The 21459-nt window shown below is 50.7% G+C and overlaps 1 protein-coding gene across 5 annotated transcripts in view; it reads right to left on the minus strand.

The window, feature by feature from the left end:
* RGS12 (regulator of G protein signaling 12) overlaps positions 1-21459 on the minus strand; it is a 164622-nt gene that overhangs the window by 28159 nt on the left and 115004 nt on the right. For 4 of the 5 annotated variants that reach the window (XR_007725977.1, XM_050792248.1, XM_050792251.1 and 1 more), the window contains 2 exons: positions 2141-2310; positions 1548-1640 (listed from right to left, as the gene is read on the minus strand). Coding sequence is in view for 4 of the 5 variants with exons in the window: in XM_050792248.1 (XP_050648205.1) it covers positions 1548-1640; positions 2141-2310 (263 nt within the window). In the remaining variant the exon portion in view is untranslated. Of the gene's footprint in view, positions 1-1547; positions 1641-2140; positions 2311-9878; positions 13090-21459 lie in introns of those variants that run through there. The other variant, XM_050792250.1, reaches the window with a different exon arrangement.

The raw sequence follows: 21459 nt of genomic DNA on the forward strand, positions 1-21459 counted from the left end.
TCTCACACGCGCTGCTCTCACACACGCGCCGCCCTCACACATGCCCTCACACACACGCGCCGCCCTCTCACACACGCGCCGCTCTCACACACACGCGCCACCCTCACACATGCGCCGCCCTCTCACACACATGCCACCCTCTCACACGCGCTGCCCTCACACAAAACGGCTCTCACACGCCGCCCTCTCACACACGCGCCGCCCTCTCACACACGCGCCGCTCTCACACACGCGCCGCCCTCACACACACACTGCCCTCACACACGCGCCGCCCTCTCACACGCGCCACCCTCTCACACACGCGCCGCCCTCTCACACACGCGCCGTCCTCTCACACACGCGCCGCCCTCACAAACACGCGCCGCCCGCTCACACACGCGCCGCCCTCACAAACACGCGCCGCCCTCTCACACACGCGCCACCCTCTCACACACGCGCCGCCCTCACACACGCGCCGCCCTCACACACGCGCCGCCCTCTCACACGCGCCGCCCTCACATACGCGCCGCCCTCTCACACGTGCTGCCCTCACACAAAACGGCTCTCACACACGCGCCGCCCTCTCACACATGCGCCGCCCTCACACACACGCGCCGCCCTCTCACACACGTGCCGCCCTCTCACACACGTGCCGCCCTCTCACACGCGCTGCCCTCACACAAAACGGCTCTCACACACGCGCCGCCCTCTCACACACGCGTCGCCCTCTCACACACGCGCCGCCCTCACACACGCACACCGCCCTCACACACGTGCCGCCCTCTCACACGCGCCGCCCTCTCACACACGCGCCGCCCTCTCACACACGCGCCGCCCTCTCACACGCGCCGCCCTCTCACACACGCGCCGCCCTCTCACACACGCGCCGCCCTCTCACAACACGGCTCTGTGACACACACGCCACCCTCACACATGCCCTCACACACACGTGCTGCCCTCTCACACATGCGCCGCCCTCTCACACACGCGCCGCCCTCACACACACACACTGCCCTCACACACGCGCCGCCCTCTCACATGTGCCGCCCTCTCACATGTGCCGCCCTCACACACGCGCTGCCCTCTCACAACACGGCTCTCTCACACACACGCCGCCCTCACACATGCCCTCACACACACGTGCCGCCCTCTCACACGTGCCGCCCTCACACAACAGGGCTCTCTCACACACACGCTGCCCTCACACACGTGCTGCCCTCTCACACGCGCCACCCTCTCACGCACCGCCCTCTCACACGCGCCGCCCTCTCACACGTGCCGCCCTCTCACACGCGTTGTCCTCACACACGCGCGCCGCCCTCACACAGGCACGACGCCCTCACGCGCCGCCCTCACACACACGCACCACCCCCTCACGCGCACCGCCCTCTCACGCGTGCCGCCCTCACACAACACGGCTCTCTCACACACACACCACCCTCACACACATGCCCTGCCCTCACGCGCCGCCCTCACACACACACCGCCCTCTCACACGTGCTGCCCTCACACACGTTGCCCTCTCACCCGGCCCTCTCACAGCCCCCACTTCCCGAATGTAGACTTACCTCCTTTTTGTCATGTGCAGGAACATGATTAAAATATTCACAGGCCTGCCAGAATAAAATGTTTTCTTCACTGAATTCTTTCCTTAGAAAATCCTAAGAAAGATACCATTTATTAACATTGACACACGGTCCTCCTTTTTCTTACTTCCCTTCTACAGAAACCATGGGGTCATAGGCTGCTCAGTGAGCTGCCCGAGGGCCTGGAGAGAGAAAGCTCATTGCTGCCCAGCACTTTAGGGAACCACGCTGCCGCTTCCAGCTGTTTCCCCAAAAGCAGAACATTTCTTTGAAGAGCTGAAAGCAGGCACCTGGCTTCTCAACGCACATAGGAAGCTCCAGTGCGGCAGGCTGCAGAGACCCCGGTGGAGCACGGGAGGGCCAGGGACTCTCCCTGGGGACAGAACCAGGGGCAGGATCCAACCCACCCTCCTCTGAGCTCTTGAGAGGGTGGCGGTCCAGGGAGGGGAGGCCCTTGCCACGGGCCTGCTCAGAGCCCGCATGGTGCCGCTGTCTCTAGGGCAGCCTGCGGATCCTGCTCGGTCGTCTCTGCAGAGCACAGACTGCTCCGCTGGCCCTGGCTCTTCCCTACTCACAGAGAAGTAGCGGACACCGACGGGGTCCTGCAGCAGGCGCTCGAAGGACACGGCCCAGCTGGCGACCCTCCTCTCACGCAGGCGCCGGCAGCTCTGCACACTGGGGAGGCTGGCATTGCTGCTCAGGCTGTTGTTGCTGATGCAGTCCTTCAGGTCGGCGCCCGTCAACTCTGCGGGACCAGTACAGACAGCACCTGCACCCCTGCCCTCCGCCCCGGCCCAGCGAGCGCTCTGCCTTCCCACGGGAGACCCTGGGACACGCAGCAAGCTCTGTCCCAACACCCATTCAGTCAACAACCATGCACGGCACAACTACCACCTGCCAGTGCATTCTACACACAGGGATGGAGCAGGGAACAAAACACAGACTCCAACCTTGAGCGGCTGCACATGTGTGTGCACAAGCACACAATTCACATGTGCATACCCACACAACACCCTTGCACGACACTCACACGGTCACACGTGCACACTCACCCAAACTACAGCCACAGGGTTGAACAAGAAAAGCAACTAACCTTACACAGAAACATGCACACGCAGAGCACTAAGACCATCATGGCAACGAGGCGTTTCCCAGACTTGCTACAGCAAAAGCAACTGGGCGCAGGGCGCCGTGTATGCCACGTGTGTTATGTCCTGACCCACGGTGCCCTTGGGGACGAGTGTGCAGTCTAGGGGGACACGAGGCTCACCTTCTGGACGTGGAGCCCACACACCCATGACTGCGCACTGCTCCACATGTGGCTCCTTCTCAACACGAAACGCTTAGGCACAGTGTCCAGAGCTAAGCCCTCAGACACGCGTGTCGGCTCAGCGGCTCATTACAGGCAACCTGACGTAGGATATGGCACAGCACGCATCCCAGGACACCAGATCCTGCCTGACTTGTCTGCAAAATGGCCCTCAGTGGTCGTTGGTTCCCAGTATCTCCTGAGCTCTTGAATAAAGAGAAGGGAGGTCCCCAGGAAATCCCTGTTCATCACCCTCGTTCACCAGACGCGAGCAGTGTGGGGCACCCCGTCCCTCCTGATGCGAGCAGTGTGGGGGCACCCCTGTCCCTGAGTGGGCGACCTAGCCTGAGCCCAAGAAGAAGGGATGTGGCCAGTGTGAGCCCAGCCTCAGGAGCCGCTGCCCACTCTGCTGGAGCACAAGTGCTTCCTCTGTGAGCACAGGGTATCCCACACAGGGCTGTCCTTAGCCTGCAGCTGAGCCACGCCCTGCTGACCACAGATGACGTGTGACAAGGTGGCCACTAAACCTGCGTTGTTAGGAGGCCCTGGGTTTGGGGCTTGGTTTTCTGCCACAGCTTTAAGGAACGCATCATAAAATATGCCATGCTCCCCTCCTGCTCCTTCACCAGCCTCCTGTGGCACAGTGCGCAGGACAAACTGCCCAGGCTGGCACTGCCGTAAAGTCAAGGCCACAGGACTGATCCCACTGGACGAGTTGACGGGCTCCAGCTCCAGGCCAGCAATTAGAACACATCTTATCAGCAGCAAGGGACCAGAGGTAGAAAGAGACCAGGAAGGGGGCAGTCACGCAGCATCAACTCCTCTCAGGGGCAGAAGTGACACTAAACCTTATGGACTCAGCCCAGTGTGCAGACGTGCTCTAGGCGACAGGCAGAGGCCTGGCCAGAGGCTTCCAAGGAGGCCACAGTGTGGGCCCCGCTAAACCAGAGAAAAGTGGAGCCCTAGGGCCCAGGAGACAAAACCAGGGATTTGATCCAACAGTGTCCCTCATGGGCAGCATGGCAGCCAGAGGCTACACTCAGCAGAAGTCATTCAAAGTGCAAAGAGCATTTAGATTAAAAAAGAAAATGTTAAAGAATAATCAAATAATTTAAACTGCTATAGAAAAAAATTAAAAGAAGACTGAAAGGAAGTTCTCGGATAGGATCGGAAACACACAGTGTTAACGTTTCCTTGAATCCACCATGCTGTTGATCTGCTCTTTGTGAGATCACATGTGTGATCGCAGTGGCAGCCAGCATGCACTGAAGACTCACAGGCCTGCAGCTGGGGCTCACCCGGAAGCCCTGACTCCGAGCTGCGGGGGAACTGGGGCTCACCCGGAAGCCCTGACTCCGAGCTGCGGGGGAACTGGGGCTCACCCGGAAGCCCTGACTCCGAGCTGCGGGGGAACTGGGGCAGCACGCACGGCGAGAGGACGCGTACTGGCACTCACATTCAGGACAGGGCGGCCAAGCCAGGAGCCCTGGGGCCAAGGACACAAGGACAGGGGCCATGTGAGGCTCCCTCTGCACCCAGCACCTCTGCCACCATGTCGACAGAACTGTCTGGAAATGCCTTGCTTAAAGAATCCCAACATCCAAGACTTCCCCATGTGGCAAGTGTCCCGTTCTGCATGTAAGCCAGGTGTGAAACTCAGGCATACACTCACTTGCACACTCACTCTCTCTGGGGCAGGGGTCCTGGGAGGGGGCCAACTCTTTGTGCTTGCCTAGTACCCTGTCACCAGGGAACTGAGGAGCAAAACATCACAGGCGGGAATTCTCCCTAAACGGACATACCACGCCAACACTTGCCTATGGGTGTCTTGTTAGAACCACACAAGTGGAGTGTGAAAGCTCCTGCGGAAAGTTATGCAGGAAACGAGGGGAACAAACGAGATGAGCAAGACGCCAGGCCAGGCCAACCTAACACGAGAGCACACACAGACCACAATCCTGAACACATTGGGCCAGGCGGGCCTAACACGATAACACACACAGACCACAATCCTGAACACGCAGGGCCAGGCGGGCCTAACACGAGAGCACAGACAGACCACAATCCCGAACACGCAGGGCCAGGCGGGCCTAACACGAGAGCACAGACCACAATCCCGAACACGCAGGGCCAGGCGGGCCTAACATGATAACACACACAGACCACAATCCTGAACACTCAGGGCCAGGCGGGCCTAACACGAGAGCACAGACAGACCACAATCCCGAACACGCAGGGCCAGGCGGGCCTAACACGATAACACACACAGACCACAATCCCGAACACGCAGGGCCAGGCGGGCCTAACATGATAACACACACAGACCACAATCCTGAACACGCAGGGCCAGGCGGGCCTAACACGAGAGCACAGACAGACCACAACCCTGAACACGCAGGCCCAGGCGGGCCTAACACGAGAGCACAGACCACAATCCCGAACACGCAGGGCCAGGCGGGCCTAACACGAGAGCACAGACCACAATCCCGAACACGCAGGGCCAGGCGGGCCTAACACGAGAGCACAGACAGACCACAATCCCGAACATGCAGGGCCAGGTGGGCCTAACACGATAACACACACAGACCACAATCCCGAACATGCAGGGCCAGGTGGGCCTAACATGATAACACACATAGACCACAATCCTGAACACGCAGGGCCAGGCGGGCCTAACACGAGAGCACAGACAGACCACAACCCTGAACACGCAGGCCCAGGCGGGCCTAACACGAGAGCACAGACCACAATCCCGAACACGCAGGGCCAGGCGGGCCTAACACGAGAGCACAGACCACAATCCCGAACACGCAGGGCCAGGCGGGCCTAACACGAGAGCACAGACAGACCACAATCCCGAACATGCAGGGCCAGGCGGGCCTAACACGATAACACACACAGACCACAATCCCGAACACGCAGGGCCAGGCGGGCCTAACATGATAACACACACAGACCACAATCCTGAACACGCAGGGCCAGGCGGGCCTAACACGAGAGCACAGACAGACCACAATCCCGAACACGCAGGGCCAGGCGGGCCTAACACGAGAGCACAGACAGACCACAATCCCGAACACGCAGGGCCAGGCGGGCCTAACACGAGAGCACAGACAGACCACAATCCCGAACACGCAGGGCCAGGCGGGCCTAACACGAGAGCACACACAGACCACAATCCCGAACATGCAGGGCCAGGCGGGCCTAACACGAGAGCACAGACCACAATCCCGAACACACAGGGCCAGGCGGGCCTAACACGATAACACACACAGACCACAATCCCGAACACGCAGGGCCAGGCGGGCCTAACACGAGAGCACAGACCACGATCCCGAATTCACAAGGAACAGCATCGGTATCACCCTCGGGAAACAACAGAGTACAGAAACAGACCCTGAGTGTCTAAGTCACAATCAGGGTAGTGGGTGGGGTGCGCAGGGAAGATGACCTCTGAAAAACTATCTAGTTGGATCTCTTCCTTCCAGTACACACTGAAACAAATCCCAATGAATCAAAGACTTAAGTGTAAATCATAGAAATACCAGAAGAAAATGGGGGATAATTTTTTAAAACATTGAAGTGAGGAAAGCCTCCGGAAGGAAGACACGAAGCCCAGAGCCACGAAGGCAACACTGATACGGTGCACGGCACAGAGGCGCAAATCTCGATAGGGAAAAGCACCATAAGCCAAGTCCCCAGAAAGGAAACTGTGGGGCACTGGCAACACGTCACACAGGTGGCGGGCAGGCTCCCCCTTCTACATTAGAGCACCTACACGCCAAGAAAACCATCAACAAGCCAAAAGGAAAACAGAAGGGTACAGGCGGCCACCAAGTAGGAGGAGGCCCCTGGACACTCGTAGGTGCACCGGCCTCGTCACAGAACACCAGCCATGAGCCTAAGCCTCAGGCTGTTTGTAGCCATCCTCCTGACCAAGACCACAATGGCAGTGAAGTCTGAGCCAAGAGGCACCTTGTGCACTGCTGGGAGGAGCAAACGCAGATCAACCCCTCTGATGATACTGATCAAAACATAAAGTATAAATGCCCAGAGCCAGCTACTGCTGCTGGAGTGCACTTCGTTCATCAGCCACAGTGAAGTTGTAGGACCTCCTGCCCGGTGCTGGGAGATGGAAGACCAGAGCTGGCTGGTCGGCCCGGTGGCACGCCCTGCGTCAGAAACAGCCTTGGGTGCCGATTCTATTCTGTGTACATTCCAGCGCATGGGCACATACTACCTATTTAGAAATTAAGATCATGCAGGCTGGACGATCACTTGAGGCCAAGAGTTTGAGACCAGCCTGGGCAACATAGCGAGACCCTATCTCCACAGAAAATGAAAATAAATTAAAAATTAGCTGGGCAGGATAGCACGCACCTCTGGTCCCAGCTATTCCAGAGGATGGCTTGAGCCCAGAATTTGAGGCAGCAATGCTGCTAACCTTGCCATATTTTATGCTGACAAATGAGGCAATCCTCATGAAGTTTCTGCATTATGAGCACCAAGACATTTTTCCTCCAGCTTTTTTTTCCTGAGACAATAAAGGCTGGCTGAGAACTGAGGGAGAAACAGAAGTTAACTGGCCTCTGGGGAGTAAGGGAGAGCTTCCATGACAGGACAAGACATGCTGAGCCGGGCAGAGCAGAGAGCCAGCGTGGAGCAGCACGAAGTTAACCCTGGGGGACAGTGATGAGCAAGGGACTGCAGAGTCTCTCTGGCTGCCTGGAGGGTGGCCTGGAGGCTGCCTGGGCGAGGCCCAGCTGAGGGGCCCTGGGAAGAACCAGGACGGGAAGACGGGAGGCAGAAAGGAGGCTGCCCCACTGCACGCTGCAGCCAGCACAGCTCAACCCCCAATAGGTGCTGACGCTTTTGCTCCTCAAAGGTGTTTCGATTCCAACACACAAGCACAGTGACGTGAACCATCTGCCTCCTGTGCCACCGGTGGAGGGGAGATGGGCCTCTCCCTGGTACCACATGGAAGTCCCATGCCAGCCCCTGGGCCCACCTCCCGTTCCCTGGCCGCTCGCTAGGCCTTGCTGCCTCCCTCAGCAACAGGGCCAGCTACCCAAAGGGCTGCTCTCCCTGTTCCCGTGCTGGTGTATTTGTGAAATGAATGAATGAATGGTGATTGATATAAATTCTGCGTGAAAGATGACTGGTGTATTGACTAACATCATGTTCAAAAGCTTTAGCAGATACTAATTATTTTCTAAGACTCACAAATCAATAATTGACTCTTTAAAAGTCTAATCAAGAAAGAAACACGAATGTATTTTAAACAGCAAATGATGACCTGTCTGGTGTGCTCGGCTCCACTGTGCCAGGTGTGCCCACCCAGTGAATCTGCATTCCCTCCCTGGTGTGCTCCTGCTCCTGCCCTTGGGGTCCTGCAGAGGCAGATGCTGTGTACAGGAACCCACATGGCAGACCCTCCAGAGAGAGCACAGCCTCGGGTACAGAGGAGTACGGCAGAAAGCAGATGCAGGCATGGCTTGGGGGCGGTGTGGGTGCCAGACCCTCTCCTGGGCCTGCTCAAGTGAGAGTTGCTTTAGTGCAAATTAACCATTTCCAAGGAAGGGAGAAAGGCTGCAGTCCTTGCTCTCCTTTGGCATTGCAAAGACAGGAGGCGTGACCTTGCCAATTGCTCCCCGCACTGCTGGGGGTGAGAGCCATGCCCCCTTCACACAATCTCATTTTGTAGCTTTGTGCTGACACAGGAATTGTGCTCCAGCAATTCCTCCCTGTGTGAGGGGGGTCTCAGCTCAAGCACGGGAGCCTGGAGAGTGGAGGAAGCAGACACATTACCTAGAGGAGCCAGAAAGAGAAGCTTCTGGGCCATAGCCCCGGTTGCCCACACCACCCCTGTCTAAGGATCAGGGCAGAAAATTCATGACCCAGCTCTTCAGCTTCTCAAGGGCACGGACAGGACCTGCTGGGCACATGGACCTTCCTAAGTCCGGCACTGAGTCCAGCCATTCGCGAAAGACACTGGTATCTCCAGCAACACACACGTTTTTCAACAACTGGCTACCAGAAAACGTCCACCCAGAATTCTTGTAATCATAAGCTCTCCTGGTGAGTTTTTATGATTCCATTTGGACAAAATTCGTGCAGGTGACTTGTGGAGGAACACAGCAGAGCCAGGTGCGACTGCAGAGCCCCGTGAGCACCATTTTTCTTTGCGACGCGGCTCCACACACACGGAAAGTCGCCTCCTCTCTGACATCCACTTTCAATTATGGATCTCACGATTCACAGCACTTCCATGTGCTCTGGAGTTGTTCTTGTCACGTGGAAAATAGTGCACAGTCACAGGCCTGACCGTGAACCCTGAGCAGCACTCGCCTAAAATAAAATTCCTTGCAAAAGCCACCATTCCGACCCGAGCTCCAAGGCCAGAAGGCGAGGACACCACCACGTCCGTAACTCACGGGCCTGCTTACAGTGGCCTGCCTGATTCTCCGGTGCTAAGCACATGAGTCAAACCCACACCTGTGATCTAAGTCAAAGAAGAAAAGACATCCACAAAACACACCCCGCATCCCAACACCACTTTAGGGAACGTGGTCCAGTTTGTGGTATTGTTGTGGGGTTTTTTCTTCCAGTTGACCCATCTGAGTAAAGAAATGCTTCCCTGGTGAAAGAGAGTTTGAAGTCTGTTCAGATTTGCTGCTGACTGCAAAAGCCGCCACATTTACACTAGTGGGTCAAACATGTAGGTTACGTTACACATTTTAATACCGTAAGCTTAAAAGTTAGCAGTTAGTTCTGTAACACACGGCCTGGGCCCATGATCATCTCATCCAAACCATAACCTCAAACACTCCAACTGTTTAAGTCACAACTCCAAGTCAGATCACGGAACGCGTCACTGCACAGGCACCCCATGGGTCCCTCACCCCCGACACAATCCCACTGCGGCAAACATACCTGAAGACCACACAAGTCAGTGTGCCCCTGACAATGCGACAAGGTACGCAGACGGGGACAAGGGACTTTACCTGGGTAGAGCTGGTAAGAGCCACTGTGATGCCACTTAACCAAATACTTCCAACCATGCACTGCAAACCACCCCTCTGAGTCCATACCAGGGTCAGCCGGCAGAGCCCGGGCAGCCCCGAGCAAAGGCCTGGGCCCCACAAAGGGACATTGTTCCTGAGCTCACACTCCCAGGAGGGCAAGTTATTGCGGTTTCTCCCGCGATCCCAGCACACGGCTGACAAAGACGGCTCTGCCCTGCCTGCGCTCAGGCTCATGGATGGGAAGCCAACAGGAGACGCTGCACGAAGCCTTGCCGAAGACTCATGCATAATTCACAGCAGCCCCTCAGCTGCCGCCGCCACAGAGCCTGAATTATTGAAGGCGGGCAGAGCACAGCTAGGTAACTGCGCACACGGCGTAAACACTGCAGACGGAACCCCGGCCTCCCAACACGCTACTCCACGTCAGCAATTCCTGTCTTACTAAACCAGCGATGGCAAAGAAAAAAAAAGTACTTGTAGGCTTTTTGTATAGTTTTTAAGTCTTATTTCCATATGTACTTAAATTAAACATTTTTTAGTCCCATAAATATAAAACCTATCTTTTTAATAAGCAGGTGATCACTCAAACACTCAAACTTAGTGTTACCAGGAATATGTATTTAGTTAGGAAATAATCAGCTATACCAAACTGGACCACCTGTGAACCATAAGGAACATTTTTACATCCAAGCAAAATATGCCAACTCGCAGATATTTCTGAAAAACCTGTGGGCATCCTGGAGGCAGCCTGCTCACCGCATGGGGTGGTCCCTTTCCGGGGTGGGGTGCCACGCCCACCTCTGTTCCTCCTGCCCACAGGCCGAGCAGGGCCTGATCTCTGAGGGGATCTCCTGGGTCATCAAGGGTTAGGAAATGTCCACTAACACCACAGGAGAGGCCCAGCAATGTTCCCTGGGGAGAGCGGGTGACACACAGTCTCTGTTTTTCTAGGATACTGCAGTCTCTGCAGTTAGGACAGAAGCGGCCTCCGATAGCAACTGCAGGAATGGGCATGGCCATCCCACTGACACTTCATTACACAAAGCTGGTGGTGGGCAGGGTTTGGCTGGAGGCGCCGTTTGCTGACCCCATCTACTGACTCCTGGATGGACACTGCCGCATAAGCAGCTCTAACTTGATGGCAGCTCCACTAAAAAGGCATCAAATCAAGCTCAACATTTTCTGAGAAAAACGTTTCGAAAAGGCTGTAGAAGGTGGAGCTTGGCCTCATCTGGCCCACCCTTCCATCACGTGCTTCTTGGCCTCTAGTTTCTGAGGCACAGGAAGCCCTTCTCCACCGCTCACAGGGCGGCCCAGGCAGGAGGCGTGGGTGCAGGCTCTGAGCCCGCCCGGCCTGAGTTCTGAGCTCCTTTCTGGCTGGTCACCTCAGCAGGGCCCCACAGTCCTGCGGGCCTCAGTCCGCATGTCCATCTGCGGCTGGCAGGGGCTTGCAGGGCTGTTGTGAGGACCAGGGGAATGAAGATGGGCGAGTGGCCAAAGCCCAGATGTAGGCGCTGTCAGTGCAGCTAAATGTGCTTACAGGGGAGCCGGGATATATAAGCACCGAGATGCCACAGGAACCCTTTGTTCACACTCAAACCACCCCTTTCCTAGGCAATGTGTGCCATCCTTTTTGGGGGGCAACTTTTTATTCTGAAATAATTTCAAACTTGCAGAAAAATTATAAGGATAGTAAAAGAGACTCCCATATCCATTTGCCCGGATTCACCAAACGTCTGCATTCTTCCAGCTTGCTATACCATCCTGTCCCTCTCCTTTCCGCCCATTCTCCCTTCCTCTAAACATGTTCACACCCGCACACGCACAGCCTTTCTCCAGACTATCTGAGATTAAGTTGGAGACAGCGTGCCTCTTTGCCCCCAAACACATCAGTGTAGATTTCCTAAGAACGTGGACATTCTCTTTCATAACCAAGTACCAACATCGAAATCAGGAAATTTAACAAGCCATCTTCCAGTTTCATTGATCCTAATCTTTACAGCTCTCTTCCCCAGAGCAGGGCGGAACTACTCAGGGTGACTGCTGCCGTGTGTCTGCAGTCTCCTTCCATCTGGAATATTCCCCGGCCTCTCTGTGGTTCCCACCCTGATGGAGGTCGGTTATTTTTAAGACTGCCCCTCGGTTTGGGCTCGGCTGATGTTTCTTTGTGACTGGCTGGAATGCCCCGGAAGCCATGCGGTGTCCCTCTGGGATCTCCTCTGAGGAGGCACGTGGTGTCAGTTTACTGCAGGGTGGGTGATGCTGGTTCTCACCATGTGGCTGGGGCACCAGGTTTGTCCACTGTCGTTTCTAGGGTTCCCTGGTGATAATAAGCTTCGTGTGGAACTACTCTGAGGCTCTGTAAGAGTCTTGCTTTGCATCAAGCCTGAGTCCACAACTTCAGCACCCTCTGGTGATTTCCTGATACACTGTTCAGCCGTATTCTGCTCTAAGAGCCCCCCTCCTGTTACTACAAAGTCATTTATCTGTGTTAGTGTGGACTAGCTGGGTTTTTATTTTAGTCCATGGCTCATACCCCATGAATACCTTTCTTTTTTGGAAGCTCACTCCCTCCTTCAGGCTGGCACCTATATCCCGCTCATGTGTCCTCATCATGCCTTAAGCACTGCCTTATTTTCTGGTGTAAAAAGAAAATAAAAGCGAAGCTCCAGCTTCATCCTGTGTTTTCCCCACTCCAGCCCAGGAATTAGTCTTTGCTCCACAGAGCCTGACTCCCTCTAAAGAAAAGAGGTATTAGACACCAAAATCTGGATATGCGGGTGCTCACTGCTGCTAGGGTTTCCCTGCCTCCAGCCCCACCCCAGTGGACAGAGCTGGGAAATGTGGATGCATATGCACACACCACTATGTCTATTTTCCCATCCACACATCTCTCTATGGAAAGCCATCGGTTCATACTGATGCCTCCGACAGCAACCCAACACCCTGAGCACATCCACACCTCCTATTCCATCTCTGTAACTCCCTGCTGGCATTGGGGAACTGGCTCCCATGAGCTCTGATGTGTTTGTCCCTGTGCTCAAGCCTGGCACACACAAAAAGTAGCTTAAGAATGGCTGGCCGGGCGCAGTGGCTCAAGCCTGTGATCCCAGCACTTTGGGAGGCCGAGACGGGCGGATCACGAGGTCAGGAGATCGAGACCATCCTGGCTAACATGGTGAAACTCCGTCTCTACTAAAAAATACAAAAAAAAAAAAAACTAGCTGGGCGAGGTGGCGGGCGCCTGTAGTCCCAGCTACTCCAGAGGCTGAGGCAGGAGAATGGCCTAAACCCAGGAGGCAGAGCTTACAGTGAGCTGAGATCCGGCCACCACACTCCAGCCTGGGTGACAGAGCGAGACTCCGTCTCAAAAAAAAAAAAAAAAAAAAGAATGGCTGACCCACACCCCTGCACAGACAGACCTACTTACTCGCCCAGCTTAAAATCCTACCATTTACTGTTTAAAGCCTGCACTTGATCACCAAAGTGAATTTGTTTCCCCTTCAAAACAGCCAGGCCTTGTGAAGACCTACATGTGGTCACTACAGTGGCAAAATTCAGTTTCAGGGAAAATCCCCACATGGAGACGTATGCCCCAGGACAATTCTTCTGTCTCTGGCTGCCGTGACGTGATTGATCACATGGCTTGAGTATGTCTGTGCCTTGGTTTTCTCATGGAAGAGAACTAATCTTTGCAAGGCTTGGGGCAAGGATAGATGAAGGAGCTTACATCACATATCTAAATGCTGGGAAATTATAACAAAGGCTAACACATTGTTAAATAAGCTGTATTCCATCTCGCTCCCCTCCAACAACCTGGAAGGCCAGGTTCAGTTTAGAATATTCTGGAACCTGCCTAAGTTCTGCACAGAAGTGTGGTAGAGCAGGGAGGGCTGCCACAGCCCACAGCCCCCTCCTCACTCCCTTAGCTTCACACCTCAGCCTCATACTCTTCAGTTTTGTATCCAAGTTTTGTCACATCAATAACCCCCTTTGGGCCTCAGAGTATCTATTTCATTCCCCAGTTATGAACTGGGAGATGCTTTTCAAATCTAAAGCAATGAGGCCTTTCTTCCCAGAGAAATCTTATGGGACTCCCTGTGAGAGGCTGGCTTGTGGAGGAAGGAGGACATTTGGGGCGAGAACACGGAGGGTAGGCTCAGGCCCCTTCTCTGCTTCAAGCAGCACAGGCTGTGGAGGCCGACCCGGCTCTGCATCTCAGCAAAAGCCTGCCACAACTGCAGAGCCTGCTGAGGGTTAGAAAACAGGAATTTGGAAAAGCACCTCCTCAGAAAAGAGTTTACATGCTATCGATCTCAGTCAATCAGCCCATTTTACAGATGAAGCTGCTGAGGTCCAAAACATTCTATGACCTGCCTAGGCTGACATCAGTGACTGTGCTGGGCCCAGACTCCGCATTCTCCATGGTGAGGTTAAAGGGTCCCCATCAGCACTTCCTGGGCTCACAGGGAGTCTGACCCCCACAGCCGGACCTCAGAGGTCTGCAGCCAGCCCTGCAGAGGAGCTACCATGCCTGGCAGGTCTCATGGACCCCTCAAGGTATGGTGTACTTTCCATTACCTCAAAGGGCCAGAAGAAATGTGTGCCCAAACAGTAGAAATCTGAATTCTGGGTCTTTCCTGGAGTCAGTACTAGAAACTTGTGATTTATAACTATTCTGGCAGAGCCCAGCAAAACAAAATCTCTACGTCTGAAGTGACACCAAGTCCTTCTGGAGAGTGAAATGCCAACAGGCGGGGGTGAAATGCTGCCAGAGCCCATGAGGCCATGCGAGTGAGCAGAGCGGCTCCTGTGAAGGTCAGTGTGGGAAGTGTTAGGCGATGTGCAAAGACAAGTGAATTTTGTCACTTGTCACTCTGAATTTTTAGGATTCTAGGCTTAGAGCTACCAACTATGACCATAAGTAGTTGGTGGACTAGAGGTCACATCTGACCACAGGGAGCCCTCAGGATGCTCCGAGAAAAGACACAGAACATTTTTCAAAAATCAGTCCTAACTGACTTCATTTATTATGCTTACTTGAGCTGAAAAAACTTCACATTACTCATTTAGTGGTTAATTCTTTTGTGAAACTGATTTACTTCATTTTGATGAATAAAATATTTATACTTTGTAAAGACTTTCTTCTTCCATTCTTGTGCCAGTGGCCACACAGGAAGTTCAGACCTCCTGGCTGAGGCTTGGCCCCACCAGAGGACGCCACCCAATGCAGAGGACGCCACCCAATGCAGAAGCCCAAGGGCCCCAAATGCTGACCTCATGAGGAAGACTCAAAAGTGGTCCCAAACCCTTCCCTCAAGCCAAAGTGGGGCCACCCACACAGAAAACTGAGGACACAGTCCTGAGGCCCTGTGCTTCAACTTAAAGAGTCCAGGGATGGAGATGACGAAAGGGCAACCTCCCCAGCAGGACTGAGGTCAGAGGACCAGGCTTCAGGGAAGGAGAAGGGGGCTGAGTGTGTAAAATCCTAAAGGATTTGTGACATTTAGAGGCCACCCCCATAAGCCAAAAAGAGGTAACACAAGACAAGGAAAAAAGGGCTACTCTACACATCAGGGGCAGACGGTGGATGCTTCAGCCACGGTGGCCATATAGATGGGATTTGCTGGGACTGTGATGACTTCACATAATTTTAATAATAAATGTCATATGTTAGATGTAAAACTAAGCACAATGCAACGTTTGTACCTTTTATATGACTTCTGACATAAAACAAACTTAAAAAGTCATTAGTCCTCAACTGGGGTTCCAAAAATCTGGTCACCATGCTGGTCCCATGTCCACTGGCCCAGGGAGGTGTGCGGCGCTCACGGGCTCCAGGGCCTGCTGCCTGTGCTCTGGCCCCTTCCCAAGGGTGGAGCTAGGGCTCGAGGGGCCACCTCTGGAGACTGTTCCTCCTTGCTGACTGTGAGAGGCTCTGCAAAGCCCTGGACTTTAACGCAGCAGCAGACTAGGCTGAGGCAGGGCTCTGCTCCATGGGGAACCCAGCCATTCGGCCCATTCTCTTCCTAAAACCAGGTGGGCAAGTTTAAGGTGAGCATGCGGTAAACGAGGCCACTGCCTCCTGCTCACAGTTCACAGGTGCTGACGGGATGTCTGCTCTATGGCAAGCTGTGTTCTAGGAGATGGATCCCCAGCCTGGTGTTACCTAGCCCACAATGTGCTGGTTCACAGTGTGGTTCCAGAGTTACACTGTTTGGATCTGACTCAGAGCTCTGCTCCTTCCTTGCTGGGCAAGACACTCCACCCCTCTGTAAAACCGCAGTTAAAAACAGTGCTCTGACTTCACAGGGATAGCGTGAGAACTCTCCTCCTTACCAAGGAACTTACGAGTTACTACCTTTCCTATAAAGCTTGGATAATAACTATGAATAGATGCTGACAGGATAGGAACACTGTGACAAACAGTGCAAGGCACATCCTAGGCATCCAACAACGTTGTCTGACTAAGTGGACCGCCTGTCCCAAATAACAGCTAATGAGAGACTACGGGCTGAACAGGATATCAACTGACATTATAATGCACAATTCATAAAATATTTTCTTCCTTGAAAAAATGTAAATATAAATCTAAAATCCCTATTGAGCTTATCACCTAAAATTCTGGTCCTATACTCCCTCCCCAAAGATAATCCATCTTATTAATTTGGTGTTGGTCCGTTCAATTTTTTAAATATTTTTACCAACATACATATGCTCCCATGGAAATCATGTGTTTTGTTTAGGAAAGCCACTAGGGTTTATCTCACTTTTAAACTCTGCCAGGTTTAAAAGTTGGGCCTGGCCATGGGCTATGCTTTCAGTTTTGTATAATAGTTAGATAATAATATTATTTGCAAATAATGACTATCTTTTTTCTTCCCAAGTTTAATATTATTTTTCTTGCCATGTAGTGCTGGCCAGAATCTACAATACAATGTTAAACAGTCGCTGAGATAGAGAACATCCTTGTCTATTCCTGGCTCTAACAGGAATTCTTCTAAGATATATACTATTACTAATAGTATACACTATTATTATATGTATTCTATTAAGTATAACTTTTTAAAAAAGGAATGAGTACTTTTTCTATTCATTATTATATATATTACTAATTACTGATACTAATTAGTAATTAGTATTACTAATACTATTAGTAATTGTAACACTAATGAGTATTTAGTATTACTAATACTATTACTAATAGAATATATAAAATAATAGAATACATAAATAGAATACATAAATACATAAATGTATTCTATTAAGTATGACTTTTTAAAAAAGGAAAGAATGCTTTTTATCGGTAATTCTATTAGATGCTCCTTTGGCCTCTAGTGTGGTAATAATATGATCTGCCTCCTTTAATCTATTAATGTAACACTATCCGTTGTTTTGTTCACCAATGTATCCCTAGTTCCTACAAGAGTTGTTTCAAGAAAAGTGAGAGCCCCCCCCAAAAATAACTGTTGAATGAATGGTGGGATGAATGGAAAATTCCCTAATGGTGAACTACCTTTGCATTTCTTGTGTAAACCAAACTTCTCAAGGATGCATTAAAAAAATGCTACTGGATTCGATTTGCTAATATTTTATTGAGAAACTTCTACATTGACTCATAAGTGAAACTGGTGAATAATTCAATTTTCCTATGCCATTTTTCTCCAGTATTGGTATCAGGAATATGCCAGTCTTGCAAACTGAGGTGAGAAGCTTCCCATCTTCTATGCCCTGTGTAAAGACAGTATTAAGTTGGAAATGTTTGTTGCCCCTCCTTGTGGAAGATCATTCGAGCCCTGTGTACTGATGTCAGGCTGAACCATGTGTTATGCTTTGGCCAATGAATGTGAAACAGTACGGCTGGGAGCCATGACCTGACTCTGCCCTGCCGTCCTTTCCCTCTGCCACAAGGCCTGCAGTGCCCCATTTAGGAACTGCTCCAATAGCCTGGCTCCTGGAGGAAAACACTTAGAAGAAAAACAAAGCCAAACTGCAGTAGGCATGTAATGTAGTGTAAGAAATGAACTTCTGCTTTGCTAAACCCACCAGGATTTTTGGTGTTATTTGTTATTGCAATATTACTTAGCCTAAGCTGACTGATAAACTCATCTGTATATTGGTTTGGGCATGGTGCCTTATGGGGAGTTTGATCTTTGACTTCCAAATCATTTTTGCCTATGTTGATTTATCTAATCACTTTCTACTTCTTCTTAGGTCAACTGTGATCATTTATATTTTCTAAAGATTGTCTAGTTAATCAAATGTACGGTACAATGTTGTTAATGGAATTGTCCTACAGTGTTACTTCTTAAGTCTCTAACTGTACTTAGGACCTGTTTTTCATTCTTAATGTTATCTTTGTCCTCTTCCTCTTTTTCTTTTTTCGTATGGATGGTGTTTTGCCCAGGCTGGCCTCAAATTCCTGGGCTCAAGCAATCCTCCTGCATCAGCCTCCCAAAGTGCTGAGATTATAGGTATAAGCCACTGTGCCTGGCCTCCTTTTTCTTGATTATACTTTTGATCGTACTTTTAGTTATATACTGTTTGGGATTTTTCTACTTTGATAATTTCTGCTGTTATCTTCATTTCCTTAATCTTAATTTGCATTTCTTTTTTTCCCTACTTGTTTATGTTGAAAACTTATTTCCTATATTTTCAAACTTTTTTTCTAATATATACATTTAATGCTACAATTTTTTCACTGAAAATCACTTGGACTATATTCTGCTGGTGATGATGTGTAGTACAGAATTATAAATGGTTCTAAATTGTATGAGAGTTTCCATTTTAATTTCTTCCTTGATGCATGGATTATTGAGAAGTATGGTTTTAAACTTTTTTTTTTTTTTTTTTTTTTTGAGACGGAGTCTTGCTCTGTCACCCAGGCTGGAGTGCAGTGGCCAGATCTCAGCTCACTGCAAGCTCCGCCTCCCGGGTTCAGGCCATTCTCCTGCCTCAGCCTCCAGAGTAGCTGGGACTACAGGCGCCCGCCACCTCGCCCGGCTAGTTTTTTGTATTTTTTAGTAGAGACGGGGTTTCACCGTGTTAGCCAGATTGGTCTCGATCTCCTGACCTCGTGATCTGCCCGTCTCGGCCTACCAAAGTGCTGGGATTACAGGCTTGAGCCACCGCGCCCGGCCGGTTTTAAACTTTAAAATGTATGAATTCTTTTTTATTATCATTTTATGATTGACTTCTATTCAATTACGCTGCTGTCAGGAGCCACTCTCTGTATGCTATTTTTTTTAATTTGTAGCAACTGCATGTGTGGCATATTGTATGTCACAACTTTGGTAAATGTTCCATGCACTTTTGAAAAAAAAAGTGTATTTTCTATTGGGTACAAAGCTCTCTATGTGTCTGTTAGATTTAATTTGTTTGTTTTTCCATTCACATACTTTGTAATCTTACTATTTTTTTATCAGCTTGATCTCCCTGTTTCTGAAAAAGGTGTGTTATAACCTCCCCTCGGAGTACTTACCCACGTTGATACCATGCCGTTTACTTCTGCTCTGCAAATTTCATGCTACTTTTGGTGCATACTGTCTTCTTTGTTCTTTTTATTGCTTTTTCACTTTGATATTAATATTGTTATGTCACTTCTCTTTTTTCTTAATATTGCCTGTTATATCTTCTCATTTAGTTGTTTTCAAACTTTTGTCATTTATTGTTGTTTGTTTGTTTTGAGAAGGGGTCAAATTATATTGCCCAGGCTGGCCTCAAACTTTTGGCCTCAAGTGAGCCTCCTGCCTCAACTTCCCAAGCATTCCCTATAATCCACAGCTAGGATTATAGGTGTGCACCACCGTGCCCGGTTCAACATCATTTATTTTAAAATTGGGTTTTTAACAATCGAAGTAGAGAGTTTTTCTCCTCTGATGCTCTTTCTCTTCTGTTGATCTTGTAACCTTCTTCAGGACCTCCTGGGTTCTTTTCTCTACCCAGTCCCTCTAAATAATTTTATTCACTTAGTAAATTATATTGAAAATGCAATTAAAACATTAGTAATACTACAAATAATGGCAGCTATCATTTATATAACTCCTTATTATGTACCAGGTATTGTCCTATGTACTTCACATATATTAAAATCATTTACTTCCCATAAGAACTCTGTAACTAATGGGTCCTACTATTATTCCATCTTACAGATGAGAGAAAGGAGACCCACAGCTAGGAAGTAGCAGAATTAGGATGTAAACCTAAATAATTTGGCTCCAGAGGCCATACTCTTACTTGTTCTATGTCCTATTGCCTCTCAAACCACATCTCCAGCATCTTCTGGGTTCCCATGTGTCTTACGGGTTTGAAACTTGCCTTTTCTGCATGATCTCTAATTACTCAAGTTTACCGAGGCAATGAGTTTCATTGAATTGCTTCTGACTCCCAAATTTCTACTTTCAAGCCCAACCACTTTTCTGCATTCTGTACTCATTTATCCAACTGTCTACACAATACCTCCATTCGATTTTCAATAAACATCTCGAATATCCCATGTCCAAAGCAGAATTCTTGGTTATCGCCCCACTATCTGCTCCTCCCACCCTAGTCTTCCCCATCTCTGCAAACACCCTCATCCTCCGGGCTGCCTGAGGCAAAACCCTGAGGTTAGTCTTGGGAATCCCTCTCACGTCGTTCCACTGCTCCCCCCATGGGCATGTGCACACACGACCACTCTCTCTTGGGTTCCTCACGACCCCCTGGCTGCCATCTCAGCTTTTTCCTGGTTCTTCCTATCTTCCCAAACTCAGATGAGGGTTAATCCTCACCCATCTTTCAGGTCCCAGCTCTGCTCGGCCATCCTGACCACAGGGTGGGCTCTGGCAGGCGACACACTTGCACAGCTCCTTCTTCTTCCATCACAGCCAGTGTGGCATCCCACTGCAGTCCAACTGGGTACCCAGAGGCACACAGGGCCTTCCCACTGGCTTCTCTGATGCAACCAGTCCCTTTTTTCTCAAGTCCTTGCAAGATCTTGTGTGTCCCAGGCTGCTCCCTCACCTTCTTTTGAACAAGAGTCTATTTGAGGGTGACGCATTAGCCTGAAATAATCTCTATTGATGCTGTCGTTAGATACTTATAGAGGTCATTCATCCAGAAGAAATGGTTTTTTAAAAGGCAAACCAAGCCAGATTTGGTATTTATTCCTGGGAGGAATGGTCTCAAGACTTTGAGAGTAAGAATGAGTAACTACATATTGAAGATCACATATGTATAATTACAGCAATTAAAAAAAAAAAAAAAAAAACCCAATTGTCCAAATGTCAACGGCTGCATGTGGCTTGTGATAACATTTCCAGGAAAAGCATCAACACAGATTCCAGAAGTGCTATGTCTCAACCGGCTTGGACGAAAGTGAAGATGACTCTGGAAAGCTGCCAGTGACTTGAAAATTGCCTCCAAAATATATAAGGAAATGCAAGGGCCAGGAATAACCAAGGCAATCTTAAAGACAAGCAAAATGAAGACTATCGCACTAGATATCCAAATGCCAGGAACAAGAATTATGACATGAAGTCCTGATCCAATGACAGACAAACAGATCAATGGAACAGAATAC

Source organism: Macaca thibetana, chromosome 5, assembly GCF_024542745.1.
Source record: "Macaca thibetana thibetana isolate TM-01 chromosome 5, ASM2454274v1, whole genome shotgun sequence".
Lineage (NCBI taxonomy): Eukaryota > Metazoa > Chordata > Mammalia > Primates > Cercopithecidae > Macaca > Macaca thibetana.